The following is a 27613-nucleotide window of genomic DNA, read 5'->3' as shown; positions in this document are numbered from 1 at the left end:
GCTTATCTATAAATACATTGTGGTGTGAGCAGCAATTTGAAACTCATTTACTCCTAAACGGCTGTGAACCGTTGCCCTGGTGCACAACAATGGGCTTCGATCGGTCTTTCTCGGGCAGTCTGTATAGTGAGATCCTGAGGTTTTAGAGCTTTGTACAGACACCTGTTGGAAGCAAATCCTGACGCTGAAGCCCCTCCTCGTCTCTCGCTTCCCCTGTTGCCTCTATCCTATTGGACAACAGTGGGACAAATGTGTGTTCTCTCTCCTCCTCCAGCCGGCTCCAGAACCCAATATTTACACCAGTTCGCGCACATTTTCCACAAGTGAACTCCCTGCATTAAAAGGGAGGACGTGGTAGTTTTCGTCAAGGCAGTCGTTGCTTAAACTGGACTTGGGAGTCTACAGGCAGCCCGGAATCTCAAGATGCCTAGGTCTTTTCTTATTAAGAAGCATTTCTCAACCAATAAGAAACCCAATTACGGTGAACTGGACAGTCAGACAGGTAAGGGAAGAGGTTTCCCCTGTATTAAGGGTGTCCATGACTGTGACGAGATGGGAAGGATAATTATCAAAGTCAGGATTTGTAAAAGAGTCACTAAGACTTAGCTTCAGGGCGTTAGTAGTATCGATACTATTTGCACGTGTTTGCGGTTTCCGATAAATTAAGCGGTATTTTTGCTGGTAATGTGTACGGGATAAATGTAGGACAGACGTTAGATGAATTGATGTGAGATGGCTTTTCCACGAACGGCCCCGAAATGTTCATGGATATTTCGCTCTATCTTTCAGTGATCATCTCCCCGTTTATTTATGAGAAGTACCCAGTCCCCGCCATCCCTCAGCCTGAAATCCTCAGCTCGGCCGCCTATTACCCCACCATCGTCTGGGACACAGGGCTGATCTCCAGCTTCTGCTCGGCTGATATCGAAACCAACCTTTCCAGCAAGAAAATCGATTCGCCAACAGCGGACAACGTGAAACGACGCAAATCTCACGACCTCGCATCCTTATCGAGCGAGGAAGAGGACGGGAAGACATCGGACCCTCCCAGTCCCGACTCCTCAGCGACAGAAGCAGAGAAATTTCAGTGCAGTCAGTGCACCAAGTCTTACTCCACCTTCGCCGGACTGTCCAAGCACAAACAGCTACACTGCGAGGTCCAGGCCAGGAAATCCTTTAACTGCAAGTACTGTGAGAAGGAGTATGTGAGTTTGGGAGCCCTGAAGATGCACATCAGGAGCCACACGCTTCCTTGTGTTTGCAAAATCTGTGGCAAGGCTTTCTCCAGACCCTGGCTGCTGCAGGGGCACATCCGCACACACACTGGTGAGTAGAGGGGACCTTCTCTGTTCATAGACTTTTATTCCGTGGGTCTTCAGCCCAAGTGGAATTTTCTAAATCCTGCTCCTCCCCAAATAATAAATGTGGAAGCGACTCGCCTACTCGATATTAGACCACGTTACAGTTGAATTATGTGCCTGGTAACCTTTCTAGCCTTGTCTTCTAAAGTCCCATTCCGGGATATTTACCGCCGTTTTAAAGAAATGTACGGTTAAGCGCATTGGAGCCGAAAAATCTGCCCACAGTTCCCAATTTTAACATGTAGTTGAGAGAATATTTACCATTCCTACTTTACTTTTGTTCTACATAGTCGTTCTAAAACGTGAAGGTAACTCGCTCTTCCTGAATGTTTATGTGCATAACATTTATCACATTCTGATATACAAGTTATTCTCTATTGAATCGGTACAAAAGGGACACATGGTGCAATAAAGCCACCTTTCAGCCAAAACATTGTTGGTGGCTTTCCAGACTGCGTTTTTGTTCCGTACATTGTCTCCACCAGCTAAAAGAGGATGTTCTTAGTGGGAAACAAAAAGACCCTGTTGTGATTCTTCGTTTCACCACTATTGCATTTAATTCTTTCTGAGTGGTGGTGTTGTCCTGCGAAGGGCCATGTATGTGAATGACTGACAGACATGGGGCAGGTGCATTGATGTAGCAGTGCAATTTGTACAGTGCACCTGTTACAGTGCACTGCAGGCACAGCTATAGGCTCCAGCTGTCACCTTTTGGGCCATCAGTTTTAAATACAACAATTATCACTTTTCACAATGCCGCCTCTCCAGATCTATTTACCAGCCTTTGGCATGGGTTAGTTCTGACTTTGTTGTTGATTTCACACCTTCTTAAGTACGCAAATGCTCTCAAAGGAATTAATTAAATACATTTTTTTAAAATTTTTGATTGTAAGTTGTTTCTTAATCACAGTTGCTTTGGAAATTGTTTTCTTAAAATTTAGCTCCAACGTTTTCACCTTCACCTGTGGTTGAAGACCTCAGACTTCCATGTGCAGCAAACCTAACATTGTTTCATCTGATAGCTGGTTCACCAAAATGCTGTTAAACTTTCTTTGCAAAACCATCTAGTATTTCACACAATCTAGCATGTACTGAGAACAGGGCACTTTAAATCCCTGTTCTGTGTTTTTTTTAAAGTGTGAATATATTCCATTATTTACTTGTTTCCTTTAATTGTGTGGCTACACTGATCATATAGGATTTAACAGCATTTCAAAGCTTAATTAATTTGTTTTAACTTGTTTCATCTTTCAGCCTTTTCTATTTGAATAAAAACTTGATTATAATCAATAAATAGAGCTAAGATGTAATTAAAGTAAATGAGTCTTTAAAGTATGTTGTTATAAAAATAGGAGAGACTTGAAAACACTAATTTCCTATGAAAATTCACCCAGCTTTTTTTCCTCTGCTCTTTCAGGAGAGAAGCCTTTTTCCTGTCCTCATTGCAACAGAGCATTTGCAGATCGGTCCAACCTCAGAGCCCATCTTCAGACTCATTCTGATGTGAAAAAGTACCAGTGCAAAAACTGCTCCAAGACTTTCTCCAGAATGTCTCTTCTTCACAAGCACGAAGAAACAGGTTGCTGTGCAGCTCGCTGAGAAAGACGGTCATTCAACTTCTGTGTGCATTTCAGCCCGTTGGTACAGACTGAATCTTTTTATGTTGGACTAATGCTGGTTTTTATTTATTTTGTGATTAGAACATGAATATTAACATTCCACTTTTGTAAATCGCAGCTATCGCCTTTTTTGGAGGGAGGACAGAACAGACTGGCTAAGGTGTCTCAATCATTTCAGTATTTGATTCAGTATAAACCACCAAACAGGGAGATTTTTTTATGGTGTAACTATGCAATAAAATGGTAAATGAGGGCTGCTGACATAAAATGTTCTCAGTGGAACAATGAAGCCCTGCAATGTGTAAAGATTTGTGCAATGGGTTTAACAGACATGGCTTGCTATTTGAAACAAAATTCCTGTTTACGGGCAAGCTGTGTGCTGAAGCACCTGTTAATATGAACCTTAACAACTGCTTTTCAGTGGAAGTGTAACTAATGGCAAGCAGTTGTCACATGCTACAATGCAGGGCTTAGATAAATGCCTGACTATTGACAGGTGTGTGCCAAAAGACTTTTTATGGCTATTGACAGGTGCCTGGTGAATGCATCTTTTTCTATACAGTGTACACAATCGTCACAATATATATTTGTTTACATTACAAGGGTACACTGGTAATGCTCTTTGTATACTGTAATTTTTTACGTGACAGTTTTGTATTGCTAAGACTTTAACATGTACATTATATAAAGAATATGTAATAAAAATTTTTACATTCAACGGACTGTGAAGTAATTCCTTGCCTGTAAAAAAAATGTGTATCAACTATGTTAACTTTTTTGATAATACTGCAGCCAAGCTAGAATCAAATTAATTTCTTCTAATTTAATTTTTAGCAACTAATATTATCATTATGTTTCAGTGCTGTGCTGTTGAGCTTACTGCAGAAAATCCAATATAGCTCCTAAGAAGATTGCAGTGACTACTTTCAATAGTTCCCATTGAAGGGATTTTTTTTTAAATCACATTCTATTCTTCCCTATCTTCACTCTCCTTCTCCAGCCCCAGAAGTAGCTCTGTCTTTTGTACCTTCTCTTTCCTCAGCCACAGAATAGTTGCATTGTACCCTCAGGAATTCTGACACCTAATCCAATCACCATTAGGCTCCCTTTAAGAAATAAGTTTCAGCCATTGCACCAATTCTCTTTCTCATCAGTTGTTTCTCTGACACCTTGAGGTAGTGTGAGTCAGTCATCATAGTAATGGTGCCTACCAAATGATGAAAGGACTAGATAAGGAGGATGTTTCCTCTGGATATCTGTGGAGATATCCAGAACTAGAGGGCACTGTCTCAAGACTGAGGGGTGACCTTTTAGGAGTAAGGAGGAATTTTCTTAGCCAAAGAATTGTGACTCTGTGGAAAGCTTTGCCACAGAGTGGTTGAGGCTACCGCTGTTAGCATATTCAAAGCGGAATTTGATAGATTCCAGATTTGTGGATGCATCAAGGGATATGGTGAGAGGGCAGGTGTATGGGGTTGAATGGGATCCGGGATCAGCCATGATGGAATGGTGGAGTGGACTTGAGGGGCTCCTATATCTTCTGGTCTAATGTAATTACACCCAAAAATACTACCTCTCATCAAACATTTTACTAAACTAAATACTCATGTCAGTGCCTGTTTCTGTAGGCCCTTCAAAGCTAATTAAAGCACCAAAATGTCACCTGTAGTACTGGAGACAGACACCATTTAATAATGGAGTTGGTGTGCACACAAAAACATTCCCCTTGAAGTATGCAGAACGGTAGCCATTTTGGGCTGCTTGCTGATTTAATGTCAACACTGCAGCTCCTCCCTCTAACGAATGTCTGGTTTTAGCTAAATCCTCAAATCTGTTTAAAATGATCGTCTACTACTTGCAATTAACTGCTGATAAATTTCTTTTCTGACTCCTGCTATTGTTTTGTGCTCTTAATTGTTTCCAATGTCCATTGGGCCTAATGTGAATGAAGGCTTAAATAAATCAGCTGAGATCACCTTCTGTGCACTACACCAACTCACTATCTGGCAGAAGAGTTCTTGCCATTTGCTTTACAGTGAATAATATATGAGATGGAGGTGCAAAAAGAGGAGGGGAAAGAGATAGCAACCCAAACAGTCACTCAGACTGCTCATGAAGATATCTACTGACTGACAATCCCCCAATCACCAAGTTTTATGGCTTTCCTTCCGCCTGTCACTTTGCAAGAATGATGGTCACTCCATCTTAACCTTTCTAAAACCAACAATTCCTTTGACCATTGCTAGAGCCTAGTTTCTCCTCTGCTTTGATATTTCTGAGATGGAATAGTGCTGGAATATGATTTTAAGCAGCCTCAAGCCTGGAGAACCTGGGGCTTTATCTGATCTCAGCTTTGGCTGTAATAGCTTGTGCAAACTTGACTGCCAGGTGCTGGGCAGGGCACTGCTACCTAAACTGTTGTGTTCCTCCAGCACTTTGTGTGTCATTATAGAAAGATAAATGCTGTTTCCTGACAGGACTGCAAATCAAAGCTCCATGGAGCTACTGCCGGTGGCTCAGAAGTCCTAAACTTTTGGAGGACAGATCTATGGGTTGTTGCGATACTACACAACAGTTGGCATATTGAAAAGTGCTGGAATCCAAAACTGTATGACAGCAAGTCCTTGGGTGATGTAGATCCATGTTTTCAAGTCAGTGCTCTGAGCTTGCACTCTGGCACTCAAACTGCTGCTACAGCAGGCTGCCTGTTCATTGTACCTGCCATGCCTGAAAGCCGCCAGCCTGATGCCTCAGTGAGTGCAGAAGTTGTCTCATTCTACCTAGTGACAGCAGCTATGATCATGGAATTATGCAACAACTTGTCTTTGTCATCACTGCCTATTTTCTGCCCCAGCTACCTGCTCTGGCTGCACTAGGGTTCCTGAAAGGACAAAGGCTAGGAGGAGGTGGGATTGTAAGTCAGAAAACATTGTGAACTTAACCTCTCTGTGTGGAGTTTCCATGTTCTTACTGTAACTCTGTGAGTGACCCCCAGGTGACTGGAGTATTCTGGTTTCCTCCTACATCCCAAAGACAGGCTGGTTGGTACCTTAATTGGCATTGTAAATTGTTCCTTAGTGTAGGAGTGTGGTAGGAGAATTAGGGTGAAGTTGATGGGGTTGTAGGAGGGAGGAGTGAATAGGCTACATGGGAATAAGTGAGGGAATTGGTTTGATGGAACTGTTCTGTGACCCCTATCACTGTTGTAAGAAAATATAAGCTATACCTTTTGTATACCGTACTTACTTATAAATTCCAAAGGTTCTCATTGCAAATTATGCACTGTTACAATGACAAAATGCATTGAAACGCTGCGGTCAATTTCCGTACTATATTATTTAAAAAACACCTATAAGATTATAAAATCCACTTCATTGATTAATGTTGCCCATAAAGTTAAAATATTTCCCCGCTCTTGTTTGACAAATATTATGTTCAATTGAGAGGACAGAGAATGTTTGTGTTATCAGTTCATTTCAAAGCTATACTTCGTGGTTTATAAACAGCTCCACCACTTTCCTAGTTGGCAAACTCCTGACAAAGAGGTGGCTGCATTGAATTGGCCAGAGTGATTTTGTGTCTCTTCATATTCTTCATTGACCAAAAGACTGGGCAGGTTCACCTGATTTCACAGTGAGCTGTTTTGTATTAAACCAACTAAACCCAGTAAAATAAATGGGTTATTGGATACCTGGCAGATTCCTTTCTATGATTGTGGCAGTTACTACACTTCATTGCTTGCTAAATGCAAAAAGATCTGCATTTTAACATAGTCACATTCATTCTTCAATGTACATGGCAATTAATTCCATGGATTCAACTTTTCAAAACTTTCACTCCAAGTGTACAATAATATCATTTAGTAGAATAGAAACATCTTAACTGAACAAAAAGGACATATTCTGAACTCAACTCTCTGACAAATGCATCTTAGTTGAAAGGTATGTTTCTCCACTCTTTATTCACAACCTGGACCTCCAATACCACGCTAGTCTTCTCCATATTTGCTCTACTATCGGTAAATCTCCCTTGTCTTGGTGATCAGATCAGTATTCAAGGCTTAGTCTGATGACATAACACAATTTGCTGATTATCTTCTCTATAACTGTTTTTATCCAATCTCTCTTACTGCTGCTCTGCAATACTTGGAACGATTACAGAAGGCATCTGCTGAGACTTGAGTCCTGCTTTGTCCTTAGTTGTTTTGCCGCACGTGAGTATATGTCATCTATTCCTGTTTCTTACATTTTCATGTATTCATTTATTAACTCTGGATGTGTCAGGCCTGTACAGGTAGGCACGTCCCAATTTTCACCCAGCTAAAACGGATCACCTACTATTTGTTACCAACTTATCACCTGCAGCCTATTTAAACCCAGCTCTCATCCACAGCCATTGTTCACCCATCAAACTAGTCAGCCTCCATCAGTTGCTCCTAGTCTTCATTTACCTTGTTATCTGTGGTGTTTAGTCTCTGTTCTTTCTTGTTTTGTGGCCTCTCATCACTTTTTGTTTTGCAGTTTATTATTAAAGTTACTGTTCTGTATTATAGACTGGTTAGTTTGACATTGGTGGTGCGGAAAATGCTAGAGTCGGTTATCAAAGATGTGATAACAGCACATTTGGAAAGAGGTGAAATCATCAGACAAAGTCAGCATGGATTTGTGAAAGAAAAATCATGTCTGATGAATCTTATAGAATTTTTTGAAGATGTAACTAGTAGAGTGGATAGGGGAGAGCCAGTGGATATTTAGATTTTCAAAAGTCTTTTGTCAAGGTCCCACACAGGAGATTAGTGTGCAAACTTAAAGCACATGGTATTGGGGGTATGGTATTGATGTGGATAGAGAATTGGTTGGCAGACAGGAAGCAAAGAGTGGGAGTAAACGGGACCTTTTCAGAGTGGTAGGCAGTGACTAGTGGGGTACCACAAGGCTCAGTGCTGGGACCCCAGTTGTTTACAATATATGTTAACGATTTAGACGAGGGAATTAAATGCAGCATCTCCAAGTTTGCGGATGACACGAAGCTGGGTGGTGGTGTTAGCTGTGTGGAGGATGTTAAGAGGATGCAGGGTGACTTGGATAGGTTAGGTGAGTGGGCAAATTCATGGTAGATGCAACTTAATGTGGATAAATATGAGGTTATCCACTTTGGTTGCAAGAACAGGAAAACAGATTATTATGTGAACGGTGGCCGATTAGGAAAAGGGGAGGTGCAATGAGACCTGGGTGTCATTGTACACCAGTCATTGAAGGTGGGCATGCAGGTACAGCAGGCGATGAAAAAGGCAAATGATATGTTGGCATTCATAGCAAAAGGATTTGAGTACAGGAGCACGGAGGTTCTACTGCAATTGTACAAGGCCTTGGTGAGACCGCACTTAGAATATTGTGTGCAGTTTTGGTCCCCTAATCTGAGGAAAGACATTCTTGCCATAGAGGGAGTACAGAGAAGGTTCACCAGATTGATTCCTGGGATGGCAGGACTTTCATATGAAGAAAGACTGGATCTACTCGGCTTATACTCACTGGAATTTAGAAGATTGAGGGGGGATCTCATTGAAACATATAAAATTCTAAAGAGATTGGACAGGCCAGATGCAGGAAGATTGTTTCTGATGTTGGGGAAGTCCAGAATGAGGGGTCACAGTTTAAGGATAAAGGGGAAGCCTTTTAGGACCGAGATGAGGAAAAACTTCTTCACACAGAGAGTGGTGAATCTATGGAATTCTCTGCCACAGGAAACAGTTGAGGCTGGTTCATTGGCTATATTTAAGAAGTTAGATATGGCCGTTGTGGCTAAAGGGATCAGGGGGTATGGAGAGAAAGCAGGTACAGGGTTCTGAGTTGGATCAGCCATGATCATACTGAATGGCGGTGCAGGCTCGAAGGGCCGAATGGCCTACTCCTGCACCTATTTTCTATGTTTCTATGTTCATCGCTGAATCATCTCCACTGCTCTACTTTTGGGTTAAGCCTCCTCGACATTTCCTGCAAGGATGGGTAAACAAACGATTGACCCAGCAGAATTTGCTCACCTAAACAAAGTGCTCGCCAACACAAATGCAAGATGCTGAAGCAGCAGGAAGCCATTGACCACATACTCATCACTCTCAACCAACTCTCTGTCTCAGAAGACCTCGTCCCTTGAAGCCCAAGGTTCCAGTACACAAACACATTGATGGGTCCCCAATCCGATGCTCAAATTCCTGTCCCAGTGTGTCTTGCATGTCAGGCTCCAGCCAGCTCTGTATTCAATTGACTGAGCCAAGATCGCCTTCATCATCTCCCACCTGACTGGGCGACCTTTGACCTCAGCCACCAATAACTTGTATGATAAAACCACCATTTGGAATAAATATGAGGAATTCACCGTTGAGGTGTGTCGCGTTTTCGGCCACCCAGGTATTGGAAGAGAAGCAGTGAATCAGATGCTTCACCTGCATCAAGGTTCACACTTGGTGCCGGAGTACCCCACGGAATTGAAGACCCTTGCAGCTGGAATGCAGAAGCACTGATGGCCCATTTCCATCAAGGCCTCTCAAAGCGGAATGCAGCTGGGAAGCCTTGTCACTCTGGCCATCCGCATGGACAAACATCTTCTGGAATGAACCTCCAGATCACCAGCCATTACCCTAGTTCCATTTCCAGAACTATTTCAAGTTGCAGGACTCTCATCACCAACATCTCCAGAGCCAATCCGAATAGAGAGAGCATCAGTGGAGGTACAAATTGTGTGCTTATTGTGAAGTAGCCGATCACCTACGCATCAAATACCCACTGCGTCCAGGAAACATCACCATCTTGTAGAGACGAGAAGTCTTCTACCTGGTAAACTCCCCCGACTCCTCATTCCAGCACCATACCCCAACTCACACTCTCTGTCCTCCTCCACACCCCGACGGTTTTACGTGAACAGGAGGCTCTGGTGGATCTAGCCAGCATGTAACTTTCTGGATTGGACGCTATGTGTGCATCTTGGATTCCATACTGAGCCTATCTCTCACCCCCTCTGCACCCCTTCTACATCATGGGTGTCTCTTGGGGTTGGGGATGGTCAGACTGTGCACATGGACATCGGAGAGAACTGTGAGTCTATCTAGTTTCTCCTTATCACCTTACCCAAACCTCTTCTCATCTTGGGTTGCCTCTGGCTCTCCACTCACAATCCACACCAGTTCACTACTGTTTGGGAGCCACCTGCTGGACCAGCTACCTTCATGCTCAGTTGGCTTCACCCTGTAAATCCATGGATACGAAGGAAACCCTCGACCTGACCAAACTCCCTCAGGAATACCACAACATAGCCATTGCCCTTAATAAAAGGAACGCCAACACCCTGCCACCTCACAGATCAACCTCCTCCTGGGCACCATCCCTCTCCAAGGTCGATTGTTCTCCCTCTCTGAGGTTCAGAGACCTGAACCATGAATGATTACATCACCGAATCACTGCAACATGGCTTCATTCAAATATCCCAGTCCTCAGCTGGTGCAGGATTCCTCTTTGTCAAAATGAAAGATGGGGGTTTCTATCCCTTCATCAACTACAACGGACTCAACAAAATCACCATTAAGACTGCAGCCCCCTTCCCTGGATGGCTAGCGTACTTGAGACACTTTGCAGGGCCCAGATCATCATCAGATTGGATCTGTCGAGTGCAAACAACCTGATATGTATTTGCCAAGGGGATGAGTGGAAGATGGCATTCATGACACCCGTTGGCCACTACAAATACTTTCAGACTTCCCAACATTTTCCGTTAATGAGCTCCTACGAGACACAGAAAGGTGGTTGTCTACCTTGACAGCATTCTCATCTTCTCCAAGGACCCCCAATACTATATCTGTCACATTTGTTCAGTCTTTCAGCATCTCCTTGAAAAAAAATTAATTGCAAGTTAGTGAAATGCCAGTTCCACACCCCAGTCGTTTGCTTACCGAGTTAAGACATTTCATCGCAAGGCATTTCACCATGGATGCAGATAAAGTGAATGTCATCATTGAATAGCCATGTCTCTGCATCCTCAAGCATCTACTGTGCTTCTTGGGCTTTTCCAACTTCTAATGCCATTTCATCAGGAGCAACAGCCAAATTGGAGCTACTCTCACTTCCCTCACCAAATCACATACCTCACAGATAACGTAGTCAGTTGCCATGGACCATACTTCCGAGAAGCTCAAGAAACACCTCACCACTGTTCCCATTCTTCACCATCCAAAACCCTCTGGACGTTTAGTGGTAGAAGTGTACACATCTGACATGGGTGCTGGTCCATCCTCTCCCAGCAAGGACTGGGCAGGAAGGTACACCATTATGCCTTCTTGCACAGGTTCAACTTCACACAGTGCAATTTTGCAGTAGGAGATAGAGAGCTACTTGCCATTAAATGGGCCTTGGGGGTGGGGGGATGGAGGCATTAGCTGATGGGAAACACTGAGCATTTCCTGATCTGGCCTGATGACCAGAACCTCATATCCATACAACAGACCCACCAACTCAACCCATGTCAGACTCACCGGGCCATCTTCTTCAAGTAACTTAACTTCACCATTTCCTACCATCCCAGCTCCGAGAACACTAAGGTGGATGCCTTGTCACGACGGTTAGCCACTCAACTGACCATTGATTCCTTGCAGATCCTCGCAACGATCGTATTGGATATTGAGAAGCAGATCTGCCAGGCATTCCAGTGGGCCCGCTCCTCATTACTCTTCGACCATCCAGGAGCATGATGGATTCATGCTCTCTTCCATTGTCCTTGTTCACCATCTAACCAGCCAGCCTCAACTAGTTGCTCCTAGCCTTCAGTTACCTTGTGGCCTAGGGTGGGTAGTATCTGTTTTCTTTGGTATTGTGGCCCCTTGTGGCTTATTATTTTTCAGTCTATTATTATATTACCATACTTCACTGAATTGTCTCTGTTGGTCTGCTTTTGGGTCAAGCCCCTCTACATTTCCTGGCAGGATGTACATTGACTCTTTGATAATAAATTTTAATAAATTATCTATATCAGTGCCACAGTGATATGAAAGCATTCATTGATAATTTCAACCTTAAAATTCGCAAATTCTTTTCCTCAATGGGTGGTGGAAGAGGATCTTCTAAGGCATAAGAGAACAGATTCCTAATACACAAGGGAGTGAAAGGTCACTGCAGGTTGAAAGGAATGCAGAGTTAAGGTTATAAGCAGAACAGCCATGATCTCATTCAAAGGCAGAATATGCTCAAAGGGCCAAATGGCCTATTCCAGCTTCCAATTTGTATGTTCATATATTCCAAATACTTTTCTTCACCAGCACAATTGCAATTGAATAGTTTGCGAGTGCAGTACTTAATGCAATTATGCAATAAGATATTCTTGCATTTTTAGCTGCACTGGATATTTAATTTACTGTTGCTCATGTTTCCCCTGAGTAATTGAAAAGCTTTTTTAAATAAATAATTTTTGAAAATGTCTTTACACAATATCATGTTTGTCAAATATAATAATCCATGTATTTTCAAATGTCAATTTATTTTTCTTTATTATGTCGGAAGTTTTGTCTATATTCATCATAATGTTAACTGGCCTGCAGTCCCACATTTAACACTTGCTCCAATTTCTTGAATTTGAGTTATCATCCGGATTACTCTAGTGTCTTGGAAGGATTTGGCAGAAAGACCATTATATATGGTTTTCTTGCCAATGGACATTGAGGGGCTGGGCTTAGTATAATAGCCTCACTCATTTATCTCTGACAAACTGACTGGGACTGAAAATTGGTGACAATTTAACATGTTGTAAGTGTTAAAAAGCAAAAGAAATGATATAATTGATCATGTGAATGAAGCTAATGTAATGCCCCATTGATTAAATATATATTATGTGAAGAAAGGGTATTGTTGTAAAAAGTTACTTTCTTTGGAAGATTATGGGAAAAGCCTCTATCTCTACTTCCTTCACAAACCTTAGGTGCATCCTTTCCTGCTTTCCTACTTGGTTGCTTTTGTGGATCGCCAGTCTCTTAAATAATTTCTCTTCTCTGCACTTTCACTGTTTGTCTTGACACTAATTATATTCCTGAGAAATGCACAAACTTCAAATAAAAATTGCCTTTTAGGCTCATAGTAGCCCTTACCCTCTTCCTCACTTGATTAACTTTTTATTAAGTTCAGGTTTCTCTTTTATACTCAGTGGCCACTTTATTAGGTACACAAGCTGATAAATTTTAAACATTTTCTTGTCCCAGATAACAGAAAATCCCTTGAATTGCTGGTGGTCTGCAGTTTGAATGAAATTCATTTGTTTGAGCAGTCATTGTTGATGTCCTTAACAAAGGACTTGATAAAATTATCATCATTCACAGTCGAAGACAATGCAAACTAACATAGATTTGAGCTAATATCATTATTGGACAGGTTTATCTCTTAATTAGTTTACCTCCAATGGCTGTGAACCATATAAAGTCAATCTAAATAAAATCAAGTGATAGGCACAAAATCAGTCAGAATAATAAAGCCTGGTGGAAGCAGAGAGTCAAATAATCATCCAATTAATAAACACGCAGGTTCAGCTTACAAAACACTGCTACGTAATTTTTTCAACTAAGGGAAATTATCTGAACCAGATGAATGCTGAAATCTTTTAGTGTGAATCTTTCATTCATGATAATAAGATCATTGCTTCATATTTAGTTTGTGGCACAAATTGTGGGTCTTAGTCATTAATGAATAATTAATAGTGTAAACAGCAATGATATTCATTTATTCCGAAGCTGATCTTCTTGTGGAAAAATTTCAACTTTCTGAAAAAAAGCCTAGTTCTCTATTTCCATCTGTTCCTAAAGGAATGATGGTCCCATTTTGATGTTGATCCTTTCATTTTCCCTAGCTTTTGGGAATCAAGGACTGGTAAATATTCTTGTTAATATTTATCAAAGTTCTTTTCTACCATCTGATTCATTTGATGAGAAAGACCCTTTCCTTGTTGTTTTCATGTTTCCTCCTTGTGGCTTTCACTGCCGGATACATCACTTGGTTTCCATTAAATCTTATATTTTATGTCAGCTAATTTTTGGTGAACATCTATACTTACAATGGAAAATCAGCAGTGAGCAGATAACTATGGAGAGTCTGACAATGTGAGAATGCGGAATTAAGATGCACAGCTGAGATAACACAAAGATAGGAACTTCTTGGTAGACATACAGACTTTTCCTGATTCTTTCACTTGGTCAGATTCAATACCCTTCAGGATATTATCAGTGCTTCTGTTTAAACAAAAACCAGTGAGGGAGTAACAAAAGATTAGAAAATGTTGGGAAAACTCAGTAGTTTACAGTGTATTTGTGGGAAGAAAAACCATTAACGTCAGTAGTTAACATTTCTGCAGAAGAGCGTCCCATTTTAGAGTTCAGATTTTCAGAATCTGTAGTTTGGTGTTATTTTATTTATGTATTTATTTACTTATTTAGAGATGGAGCATGAAATAGGCCCTTCCAGCTCAACGAGCCATGCTACCCAGCACCCACCTATTTAACTCTAGCCCAATCACTGGACAATTTATAATGACCAGTTAACCTACTGACCAGTATGCCTTTGGACAGTGGGAGAAAACTGGAGTACCCAGAGGAAACCCACACGGTCACGGGGAAAACATACAAACTCTTTACAGACGGTGCCAGAACTAGTAACAAAAGAATGCTGGATTTATGCTTAAACTCCCTGCCTGTAAAATAAATCTATATTTGATTGCAATAGAGGTTCTCTGTTGAGAAAGGCAATGCTTGAATAAAAAAAAACATTGTTCTACGAATCTTTTAATTCTTATCAACAACATGCATCCGTCGTTGCGTTGAAATTGCAAGGAGCTAGAAATGAATAAAGAATAAGGAAAAAATGTAGTCGGCTCACATGCTTTGATCCGATAAGCATTGTTTCAATAAAGGAAATCATTTTGCACATTATGATGTAGTGATTTGCTCAGACAGATGTTCTGCGGGAAGACAAATTTCAGGGCTGTATACTGCATACATATTTTGATAATAAATGTACTTTGAATCCTCAGTTGTGTTTATTTCATTCAGAAACAAAGATATATTTTATTAATGTATTTTTGTAAAGGTTTTGTGATGGAAAGAATAGTAAACCAAAAGAAAAGTAATATCTCTACAAGACCAGAAATTGCTCTAAATTAGTTGTTCGCAACATGGGGAGGCAATAAAGATAAAGAGGGTGGTGGAGGCTTGGTAGCAAGGGGACAGTCGAGGAGTTAGAGGCTTAATTTAACAAATTAATTTCTTATTATATACATTTGATCCTCGGTGCCTCATACTGTATTGCAATGATCATGTAATCACGTCATGTCTTGCTAACCGAATGTTTGCTTAGACTTTGCTTACAGTGTGTTATAGTCATTGAAAAGCAACGTGACATTTCTGTATTTGGTAGATCATGAGAAATCTGGACTGAATAAATTGCATTATTTCCGGGCCCTGCTCATGTAATATTGCTGTTCACTGCTGCAGTACAGTGTTAGCTATTATAATTTCCAAACTTTAAACACACAGCGACACATTTCCTGTGAATTAGGGTATGTCATTCAATGGGGTAAAGTTCAGAATTTGCCCTTTCGAATGATCTTGACCACATTTCTCTAGCCCATTGTCCAATCAAAATATCACTGCTCCACTTTATGTACCTTCAGACAGAGAGTCAGGTTTTGACATAACTTTCCCCTTTATTGATTGCAGTGCTTGAATTTGGATTTAAACAATAGACAATTGACCGTGGTTGCTAATCCACAATGAAAATGGCAGAAGCCGACCGAACATAAAAGAAGTGTAGAATGTAGGGGGTGGAGTAATTGTAATATCCATTAGTCTCGAGAGACCATGGATTTGTGCCTTGGAAAGTTTCCAGAGCATAGGCCTGTATGGGAGACCGGCAGTTGCCCATGCTGCAGGTCTCCCCTCTCTACGTCACTGATGTTGTCCAAGGGAAGCGCAAGGGCCAATTCGGCTTGGCACTGGTGCTGTCACAGAGCAATGTGTGGTTCAGTGCCTTGCTCAAGGACACAACAAGGTACCTTATCTGAGGCTCGAACTAGTGACCTTCAGATCACTAGACCGACGCCTTAACCACTTGTATCACTAGCATCGAGTATCTGTATCTGAATTTATATTAACATCAAGCAAGCAACAGCAGCTTATGTGTCTGTTGTGTGAAAAAGTTTTTTCAAATGAGACAATGAAATTGTCCAGGCTCCTTGAAAACTTGAAGACTGAGAGCTTCACTTCATGAAGACTTTCAGAAACAGAAAACACTTCAAAGCATGTTTGCCAAATCTTCACAACAATGGCTTTGTACAAAGTTTTCTTGCTCATTGTTAAAGCCCCCATACAATTGGCGAAGAACTGATTCTATCAGCAGTAAGGGAGGTTCTGAGTACGGTTCTTTTCAATAACGAATGCATGAAATGTCTGAGAATGTGGAAGACACTTTCCGCAACATTCTTAGGACAACAGAATTTGCTCTGTAGTTGGATGAGTCAACTTTGCCAGGCAACAAATTTTTGCTTCTTGGTTATGTTTGCTTCATAAAAGATGGTTCAAGAATTTTTATTTGCAAGGTGACTGGAAACAGCTGCAAACTATATTCAACTGATTTGATATAAAGAAATATAGTCAATATTTCAGGTTGTTGAGCAGTTTTTCAAAGAGAAGGACATTCCGTTCATCAGCATCTTGCTTGACAGGACGCAACTGTGGAGCTATTACTTTCATGAAAAAATCTGCACTTAACTTACTTTACCCGTCACAGAAAACATCATGTTGCAAAAATCCTAAGTAATCAGCTCCACAAAACATTAAATACTATTATCACAGCAGTAAATAAAATTAAGTATCATGCTTTCAATTCCAGAGCTTTGTATTGAGAATAATGAAGAGTTTGAACACTGACTCTTCCATACAGATGTCAGATGGCTCACAGAAGGAAACTGCCTGAGACACTTTAAAACACATTTTGAATCTTTGATAAAATTCTTTGAGGACTTGAATGCTTCATTCTGTAATCATCTCAAGAATATTAGGCATGACATTGCTAATTTGTCAGAATTATTCAAAAAGTTTAATGAATCAGTCTTCAATTGCAAGGAAATTATGTAAATCTTATCAAGATCAAATATCATCTCCACATTTCTGTCCAAGTTAATCCTATTTTAGTACATTGTGGGCTGTCATGGCCTTTTCCAATTTCTGAGGATTTCTGAGTTGGAAATGAAAGAAGTAAGACTAGATGATGATTTTAAGTATACTGTGCTCACCTTAATGAGCTGCCGAAAGACAAGCCAGACAAGTTTTCAGGATCTTCTGTTGATCCAAATTCCAGACTGGGTAACAAATCCATTCCTATGCTCTTGTAATGTGGAATTAACAGGAAGGATTTAGGAAGATTTAGGAAGAAGATCACTACTTTGAGCTGATGTAGAGGTTCAAAAAAAATCATTTCAGAACTTTTGGTTGCAATCTCTGAACACTATCCTCCACTGTGGAAAAAGGTCAAGCTGTTCTTTATTGCCTTTCCAACATCATATTTAGTGGAGTGCGGTTTCAAAGCAGTCGCCAACTTCTTTCAAAGAAATGAAACAGAGCAAATTATTGAACATGGGGATCCAAGACTCCTCAGTGACAGTCAACCTAATGTTAAGAAGCTAATTATCACTGCACCAAGCCCATCCATCACTTTGAAAGCTGAAAAAATAAAGTAGTGAATAGTTGGACTACTAACGTGTGCTCTAAAATTGTTGATGAAAATTGTTTTTACTGTAATTAAGTAAAGAAACCATTTTATTTGTAGCTTTAAATAGATTTGAATAATTTTTGCAATTATTTGTCACAGCTTTGAATTTGCAGTTCCTATCTTCTTTCACTGTGCATTGTAAATTAAGATTCTTTAAAGTTTTTATGCAAAGGCCAGAAAGGGAGAGGGGGCACTGTAGATGTGATCTGGGAGATAATGGGGTTGTAAACTCAAAGAAGTTTGGGAATCACTGCTCTAGATACTCACTACTAGTGGAGAAGATATTTACATTATCCTTCATTAGAATGGGAAAAACCCGACATGTTTTTGGTTTGGGGGGAGGGGGTGCAATGGTGCGTGGGGTGATGAGAATAAAGGTTTTAATGCCTCTGAAAGGTGGAGACCAAGTTGGTGCAGGTTAAACTGCTGGTGTTTATGTAGTTTATGAGAGGGTGCTAAATATTTGTTAATTGCAGTTGGTCTGCTTGGAGAGGTATAAAGACACATAAACAAGATAAGTAGAGAGAAAAGAAATACAGTGCTGGAACTGTGAGACACAACTGTTGATATAAACTGAAATAATAAAAGAGAATGCCAGAAATATTCAGCAGATCAAGCCACATTTTTAAGAGGGAAAATGGGAGTTAATTTAAATAGTGAATAACTTTACATCAGAACTATCTGACGAGTAACCTGTAACCACTGGATCTGCAATTGGATTCTGGCAGCTAAGTCTGCATCAATGGTTGACCAAGCAAGCTTGAGCAGCTGATTTGCCTTTGTCTGAGGCTGACCCAGCATGAGATGAGGAACTGTTGTGTACTTGCTCTTGCAGAAACGTGGCTTTAAGCCAATATCCTAAACACCATCAATGTTCAGGCCATGCCACTCAGGGACTTGTGCTAATGTTATTTTGAGACAGTATGTGCATTAGTAATTATATGTGCTACATGCCTTGTTTTGCAGCTTGAAGCCGGAGTAATGCTATTTTGTTTAACTGTGTCGGGTTGAATTTCAATCAAATTTGAACTTGAACTTGAAGACAGAAGCTAAGGTGCAACTCTTCAGGATTATATTGAGTTTAGCTGGAATAGTATAGGAGGGAAATATCAGAGAAGTCATATCAGAGATAAGTCTGTTGGAAGCTCCTATAGACTTACAAATGTGCAAACTGGAATGCTAATTCAAATGCAGATATTTGAATTCTGAAATAAAATCAGAAATTGCTGTTGATAATCAGGAACTCAGTCAATTTCCATGGAGAACAATGCAGAATCTGGACAATGGAGAATAAACTGCATTTTAAGAAGCAGAGGAGGAAAGGTGGAAAGAGCACAGGGAATATCTGTTGTTTTAGTACGAGAGCAAGATTTACCAGGTAAATCAGAATCAGAATCAGGTTTAGTATCACCAGCATGTGACGTGAAATTTGTTAACTTAGCAGCAGCAGTTCAATGCGATACATAATATATAAGGGAAAAAAACACAAAATAAAATAAAAATAACAATAAATAAATAAATAAATAAATAACTAGATTAATTACAATATATGTATATTGAATAGTTTAAAAATTGTGCAGAAAACAGAAATACTATATATTAAAAAAGTGAGGTAGTGTCCAAGGGTTCAATGGCCATTTAGGAATCAGATGGCAGAGGGGAAGAAGCTCTTCCTGAATTGCTGAGCTTCTGTACCTCCTACCTGATGGCAACAGTGAGTAAAGGGCATGCCCTGGGTGCTGGAGGTCCTTAATAATGGACACTGAGACACTGCTCCTTTAAGATATCCTGGGAACTTTGTAGGCTAGTACCCAAGATAGAGCTGACTAAATTTACAACCCTCTTACAGCTTCTTTCAATAGCCCCCACCCCCCCATACCAGACAGTGATGCAGCCTGTCAGAATGCTTTTCACAGTACATCTTTAGAAGTTTTTGAGTGTATTTGTTGACATACAGGTGCACATAGATGCCATCAAAGGGAAAGTGATGAATATTTGTTCATTATTGATCTGGAAGACAATTAAACATTATAAAAATCTGCTATCTCATATCAAGGAGATGCTAAATAAAACAAAACTAAAATGCAGTAGATCTGCAGATCGTGATCATGAAAAGAAAATACATTCTAATAAATAATTTTCTAATTACAAACATTTTTTTGGAGTGTCTTTTTGGAGTTAGTCCTTTCTGTTAAGTGCAATATGAAATTGTAAAACACATTGTGATAGACTAATTTTCAGTAATGCTATAGGGTCATCTACATTTCTTTTTGTTTAAATTTTATATATATATAGTAGATACAGTATATCAGTGCCATCAGACACTGATTTTACGAACCACAGGAAGGAAGGAATTGTAATTTCCAACTTTATATATAATTTACATTGAAGGATGTAATTTTAGAGAATAATTTCACATTTCCTATAAATATAATTTGTTGGCGGGGGGGGGGTTGTTAGTTTGAAAGAGTTTTATTTTAATTTGATAATTGATATACTTTCTGAATTACATCCAAATCACTACCTAATCACCGAAGGACTGATTATTGCATCTGCAGTTCTAAAATTACATACAGAATGTTGAGAGTTTTGAAGATTCGTTTCCATAAATAGTAATTTCTTTTCAATATGTATCAGTAATTCTTGTTGCAATATAATTGACTTAGAATTAAACTTCAGCATGCTTTCACTGTCTTTAACAGTGGTGTTAATCAATTTATTTTTAAAAAGTAATCTTATCAAAGACCAAACAAAATCATTTCAGACAATGTGTTGAGCATTAATACATCAGTATTCTGGGTAACCTGTTTATAAATTTGTATAAGATGCTTTTCAATTCAGAATAAATAGCATATTAGGTTAAATTTAAGGCTCAGATTCAGAGAATCCCTGAGATTTGTTTGTGGAGAAAGAACAATCAGTTTATTATACTGTAAGATTATCAACTGTCCTCCATACATATATCTGCTCACATTTACAAGCAAAGAGGAGGTGAATCTACAGAGAACTGTAACATTAACCAGTCCTGTGCACAATATTGAATTGGAATCAGAATAAGGTTTATAATCACTGAGATAGGGAATGAAATTTGTTGTTCTGTGCAAGCGGTACAGTGCAAGACATACAAATTATTAGAAATTATAAAAGTAGATAAAAAAGGAGAATAATGAGGTATTGTTTATGACCTTTCAGAAATCTTATGGCTGAGGGGACAAAGATGTTCCTGAAAGATTGAGCAACACAAACAAAATGATGGAGGAATGCAGCAGGCCAGGCAGCAACTATGGAAAAAAGTACAGTTGACTTTTCTGAACATTGTAGCCTCTACACTAAATGGTGATGTAATGAGTCAGAAAACTAATAAACTCTTCTCAGGCTTCCAGCTGGGTACAGGTATCAATCTCAATTACAAACTCTGCCGTCTTCATATGGGATGATGCCTGGGCATGTCTAGTCCAGTGGTATTTATGGTGATGGAAGCCATCGAAATAAAACTCGAGGAAAAGAATTTTAACAACGACTTCAGTCTCGCTCTAAGTAAGAACTGGAATTTGATTGTAAGCAAGGTGGGACAGCAGAAACCTGATTGGATGAGAACTAACCAATCAAGAGGGATGGATGATGGGAGTATAAATACCACCTTACAAGGGTTCTCCCTCTTAAAGTATGCTCCAATGTTGGCCTTTGAGACAGAGAGCATAGAGTCTCCAGATGTTATTCCCACTTTTGAAATGTGCATAGTAAATGTTGAGCTCAACAGGGAGTGAAGCATCTCTGCCAATTATACTGTTAGGTCATTGCCTTGTAGGAAGTATTGGCCAACCCTGCCATAATCGTGCATTGTGTCTCTAACTTAAAATGGAATTGCCATTTTGCTCCCATGCTGGCCTTCTATAAGTCATAGCTGGACCTGTTGTAGGGTTCTGGGATGTGACCCTTGAATGCCACTGATCTATACCTCAGCAGGCTGTGAATCAGCTGATTCATCCAGAACTTCTGTTTTGGGAAACCTCTGTGTGTTCTCAAAGGCTTTGATGAGGTCGGTGACAGCTGTGGCATATTCCCTCAGATCTGAAGCTGAACCCCTGAAGTTTTTCAGTCCACCGATTCAAAGCCTCTGCCTCCTTTGGCCAAACCTTTGCAATCCTCAGTCTTTCTATATTCTGGGAGTAAATGTTACAGTCTGGTGATTGGAGTCACCAAAGTAAGCGTTCCTGGTGGTGTAAAGGTGATTGAGTATGTCGTTTCCTCTGGTTCTGTAGTTGGTATGTTGGTGGTAGTTTGCTAAGAGACTTCAAGCTAGTTTGGTTGGAATCTCCCACAATGATCAGGAAGGCATCAAGGTGCACTGTCTCATGACTTCTTATCACTGTGTTCAGATCCCCCAGTGCCAGCTTGACGTTTGTCAGGAGTGAAATGTGGACGGCTGCCAGGACGATGCCAGGGAGCACCCTTGGCAGATAAAACGGATGGCATTTGACCGCCAGGAGTTTCAGGTTAGGGGGCAGGGCTGAGACAGAACTGCCATGACTGTGCACTAAGCTAAATTAACCTTGAAGCAAATGCCACCGCCTCTATCTTTACATGACGTTGCTCATGCAACGGGTGGTGAAGCTCTTGAGATGCAGGAAGTTTTGAACATGATTTTGTGTGCTAGTTTGCATGCTTTGAACTCATGTTATCTTTATTATCTGCGTACTAATTTTTAAAAAATATTTCCTGTAAAGTTAGAAATGCAATCAGCTGAACTCAACTTTTTTTTTCCTTTTTATCACTAATGATGTTTTGAATTGCAAATTTTGAATGTAATAGCAATCATATTCATGAAATGAGTTCTTAATTAAAATATTCAGGATTTATTCAACTATTACATCAGGATTATTTATGAGCTCTCTGTTATTCAGTAGATAAATGAATCACGCAGCGTGATTCTGAGCCAGTGCAATTTGCAAATCCTGCACTGATAACTGGTTTGTGCTAAATTAGGTGAGTTTAGGCAGGGTGGGATTTGGTTTACCTCAGCGAGGACCCCAATATGCAATCCTTTCCAATGATTGGTTCCTAAGGTTGTCATAGCCGGGGTGGTAGTGGGGGTAAGCTCCCACCACTTATAAAGTGCTCCAAATGGTGTGCGTGTCTAACAGCGTCTGACAACCAAGGCCAACTCTCGGCCTTCACATGTGCTCAGCTACTAGGCCCAGCGGAACTGTTTCCACTGACAAGAGAAGGGGCAAAGGTGGACCACTGGCGCCTCAAAACCAGTTGCTTTGGGCAGGTGGGGCTCAGTAGCCTTGGATGGCAGCCCGCCTAGGAGAAGGAAAGTCTGATTTTAAACCTTCACTGCCTTGTGGCCATACCCACCCATGAGAAGGCCTTCAGGAGTAAACCCTTAGGAAGAAATCTGGAGTCGGCATCGCTAAGGCAGTTTGACGATGTTTACAATTTCACTCTGGCAACCCTGCGATGACACTGGTGCCAAACTGTATCGGCGCTTGCCCTTCCTTTGGACTACATCAGTGAGACGTGGAGAGGGGGAACCCGCTGCATGGGCAACAGCCGGTTCTTCAAATCTTCCCACCCAGGCTTGTGCCCCATCGAGGACACAGTCCACCAGAGGCGCATACCCCTGATCCCCTGGGATCAATAGCTGCCTACTACTATCAAATGATTATAACTGAAGTGTCTACATATGCAGATGTTAAACAAGATCCCAAAAATAATGCCTCACGGATGACTACATCAAAGCAATGGGAGGTTGACTATAATACCAAAGTTTTACAGACACATGGAATTGTACTTAAAAGGGGAGATAAGGAAAAAGTGGGAACATTGTTTAGGATAATATTGGATGTAAAATTTACTTTCCTGGATATTTCTTGTTGCAGTGAAGTATCCTTGCTATAATAAGGTTTCAGTGTGAGAAACTATTTTAACACAATTGGCATGGTAATGAATTTCCTAATGGATATGTTTTACTCTCTGTATAAGTCTAAAGGAAGATTTATTCATTTAGGAATCCAAAGGAAGATTTGTTCCCTGAACAGACAGTGAAAACCTCCCTAAGCTCAATAAAATCATGCTGCTTTAACATTTCTAAAATAATTAATATATATCCCTGAGTTCTTTCTTTATCTTTAAGAAAAATTTCTATCCCAAATTCTGTGTACAAACAAAATAAGTGAAATATCCTTTTAGCTTCATTCACAAGTGCATTATGTATCAGCTGCAAACCATCTCACTGGTGTTGTTTACAGCTTAGCTCTGTGTTTGGAAATTCAAACTGAATGGAAGGCACATAAATCTAAAATTTGGCTTCATTGCAAACTAAGAAGCATGACCCGCAAAAGGAAATAACCTCTTTTAAAGCAAGGGCATGGTGCCTTGAAATTGCATTCAGACTAAAGACAGATTGTGTGCGGTACTTAACTCTTTTATTACATCCACTTTCAATTCACTTCTGCTAAAGTAGGAAATTTCACTCTTACCTTGAAAATTGTTGCTCTCTAATGGCTGCGACTTGTTGGTTTTGCTTCTCTTCCTTGCACTTAACAATGCTTAAAGGAGAAATTTAATTTCTAGATGTATTGAGAGAGGAGCTGCTCAGGCAGACGGGAGACCCAGCACTTTTTAGCACCAACTTTTAACATAATCTTTCACTAACCAAAAACAGGAAATGAAGCCAATGTACATTTGTCAATTTCAATGCATCTCTAAAGGGACATCGAAAGCATAAGGTTTGTTGCCCTTCATTTCAATGAAAAGAAAGAACTAGACTGTACAGATGAAAAAAAGCTGCTATTGAATTCACTAATAACTTGATGGACATCACAATGCAATAGGCAAGTCAATGTACTCAAGTAAATCATTTTCCCTGATGAGGAAGAAACCTATGCACTCACCAAGAATATGTGACTGACAGGGTTGTCAGAAAGGTCAGCAGCAGGATTGTAGTCTTTGAAATCAATGAAGCAAGCTATTTAATAAAGTCATCAGGTCTGTGAATCTCAGCACAACAGTAGGTGCACTAGAACATCTCTCTGCCCTTTCATTTCCACCCCTCTTAATAACCTGTTTTGTACCAATCCTCTCTGAAAGCATGTCCACACATCTTTACATGGGGTGGCATGGTAGCATTGCAGTTAGCATAATGCTTTGCAGTGCCAGTGACCTGAGTTCAATTCCTGCTGCTGCCAGTAAGGAGATTGTATATTCTCCTGGTGACTGGGTGGATTTCCTCTGGGTGCTTCAGTTTTATCCTACATTCCAAAGATGTATGGGTTAGTAGTTTAGCTGGTCACATGGGTGTAACTGGGTGGCATGGGTTTAGCTTGTTGGGCTGGAATGGCCTATTGTCATGCTGTATCTCAAAATCTTGGAGCTATTAGTAGATACACAAATTTGTAATATGATACTTTTCCTTTACATTCATCAACAAATAGTTTTATATCTAATATTTTAAGTGTTCTTTCAAGATTGCAGGTGTTTTGTTTCCACTCCAGTTTTTTTCATGTTTTGCAATGACTGATGAGGCCAATGTTAAACCCACAAACATGCCTGATAGAGAACGTGGTTGGATATTCTGTGAGGGATGTGCTTCTTCCATCATGTGCAATGGGCTTCTGAGTGCTTCCAGCACTTTGGGTTCTCAGCATCATCCCTAAAGATTCTTGTCCGCTCTGATTCACTGGTGTTTCCCATTTTTCAAGAAAGCTTTGAGCACAGCACATCCTCAGATCTTTCTTCTGTATGTCTTATAATTATATCCCATGATAAAGCTTTGAACAGAGTGTCTGTTTCAGGAGCTTAACGTCAGTTGGGCAATGTGACCCACCAGTATAGACACCAACTGTAAATGGGACTGGGGATATTTTATATTAATAGGATATTAACTCCCTCTCTTCAATCCTTACAATCTATGCATGGCTCATTGGTTCTTTCATTCCCTCCTCACAGAAAGACCAGGGAGAAACAATGATTCAGAGCTTGTACTCCAGCAGTCACTCTATTATCACCTGCAGAGGTGAACACCTATGTTGGAATATATGGTCAGAAAATATAGGGGATCTGGGGACTTTCAGCAACCTGATGACAAAATTCTACCTCATCCAAACAATTTGCATACACCAATGGTCCGGATTGGATGTCAATGATGTGAAGTGTCAATTGTCAAAAAATCATTGATATGATTAAAGACATCATTTTAGAAATTGTGCTTTCACTAAGGCATCCATCCCATTGGCTTCAATGGAATGAATTTTGGAGGCAGAATACAGCCTGCTGATATTCTCATATTATGCATTCAGTTCCATTGATTGGAGCTGCACTTCCAAAGATTCTTATTCCATAATTCTAAATTGTGCCTTTAGGCATGCATTCCTCTTTCTAGCAAGATGTTTAACAGGAGGACGATGTTGATAACCCCTTGGATGTGATCGCTTACTCTTGGGACTTGTCTCATAGGACTAATGCCCATCACCCATCTATAATGATCTGCATGGTTGGAGGTGGGCTTACACACTGTGAATAGGAACAAAGTATTTAGATGTGAACAACAGTAACAGATCAACTTCAGGTATTATGATGATAATCACTTGGATGTGATCACTTCCTTACTTGCCTTTATTTGTCACATGCACTTCAAAACATTGAAACATTTAATGAAATCTATTGTTTGCATCAACAACCAACACAGTCAAAGGATGCGATGGGGCAGCCAACAAATGTAACCATGCTTCCTTTGCCAACATTTCGTTGTGTAAAAGGTGTAAACGATGGACAGAAACTGAATTGGATAAGGCAGGGCTGCAAGCTTGAGGGTTTTCTTTGTTGGTTGAAGGGGCTTCTATTCACAATGAGCTTTTTTAGCAAGCAACTGAATGTCACATCCTGGATATCAGAGGAGTAACATACTGCCATTCTAACAGTTACTGCAGCTTTCTTATCTGTCTCATTTTCCTCTTTCTACCCCTTCAGTGATTCAGCAACAGCTTCTTCCTGTCTGCCAACTGATTTCTGAATGGACATTGAACCCGTGAACACTACCTCTCTACTTTTTGATTTCTGTTTTTGCAGAAATTTAACTACTTAACACACATACTTGCTGTAATTCACATTTTATTCTATGATTACGTCTTGCATTTTACTGCTGCTTCAAAGACAATCAATTTCATGCTGTACGCCGCTGATATTAAAACCTGATTCTGATTCTTTGGCATTCTCCTGATTTTTTTTTCCAAAACACCTACAGTATATATTCCTTGTCCAACTCTTGATGCCTCGTAGAGTGCTACAATGGAGCACCACAGGATGAGGGAATCACTGCGGCTCCTCGGATATACACTCAGCGAAGCATACTCCTGAGTTTGGAAACTGGCTGCTAGTTGCTGGAGTGCATTGATCCCACTTTCCTCTCAGCTAAGACTAGCCATTTTTCAGCTATGTATCCAATGTTGGCAAATTATCAATGCCAATCTTAAAGTACTCGTTGTCACTTCTAGACTGATTTGAATATTTCCTGATAATGTAATAAATGGCAAATGAAATTCTGACTTTTAGTTGTTAGAGAGGATAAAATGAATGACAAATAGCAATTATTTAATATCTTGTGCATCCAGCAAATTTCTGATGTATTCAGCTGAGTGACTGGTGCATTATCTTCAGATGGCCACTTCAACTCTTCTTTTCTGGAGTTCAATTATTATTACAGTAGTATTCTGGGATAGAACACAGAATACAATACACAGAATAGTACAGCACAGTACAGGCCCTTTGGCTCACAATGTTGTGCCAACCCTTAAAACTTGCCTCCCATATAACCCCCCACCTTAAATTCCTCCATATACCTGTC

At 40.2% G+C, this 27613-nt stretch overlaps 1 protein-coding gene across 1 annotated transcript; it reads left to right on the top strand.

Annotated features, from left to right (window-relative positions):
- Positions 1-155: 155 nt before the first annotated feature.
- On the top strand, positions 156-3686 carry LOC132398913 (protein snail homolog Sna-like). The gene is made up of 3 exons (XM_059978746.1): positions 156-502; positions 790-1326; positions 2779-3686. Exons 1-3 carry the CDS (start codon positions 424-426, stop codon positions 2958-2960), a joined length of 798 nt encoding a protein of 265 aa, XP_059834729.1. The 5' UTR covers positions 156-423; the 3' UTR covers positions 2961-3686.
- The last annotated feature ends 23927 nt before the right edge of the window (positions 3687-27613 follow it).

Source organism: Hypanus sabinus, chromosome 9, assembly GCF_030144855.1.
Source record: "Hypanus sabinus isolate sHypSab1 chromosome 9, sHypSab1.hap1, whole genome shotgun sequence".
Lineage (NCBI taxonomy): Eukaryota > Metazoa > Chordata > Chondrichthyes > Myliobatiformes > Dasyatidae > Hypanus > Hypanus sabinus.
Note: the sequence above shows the minus strand (reverse complement) of the source record. Positions and strands in the feature narration are given on the sequence as shown.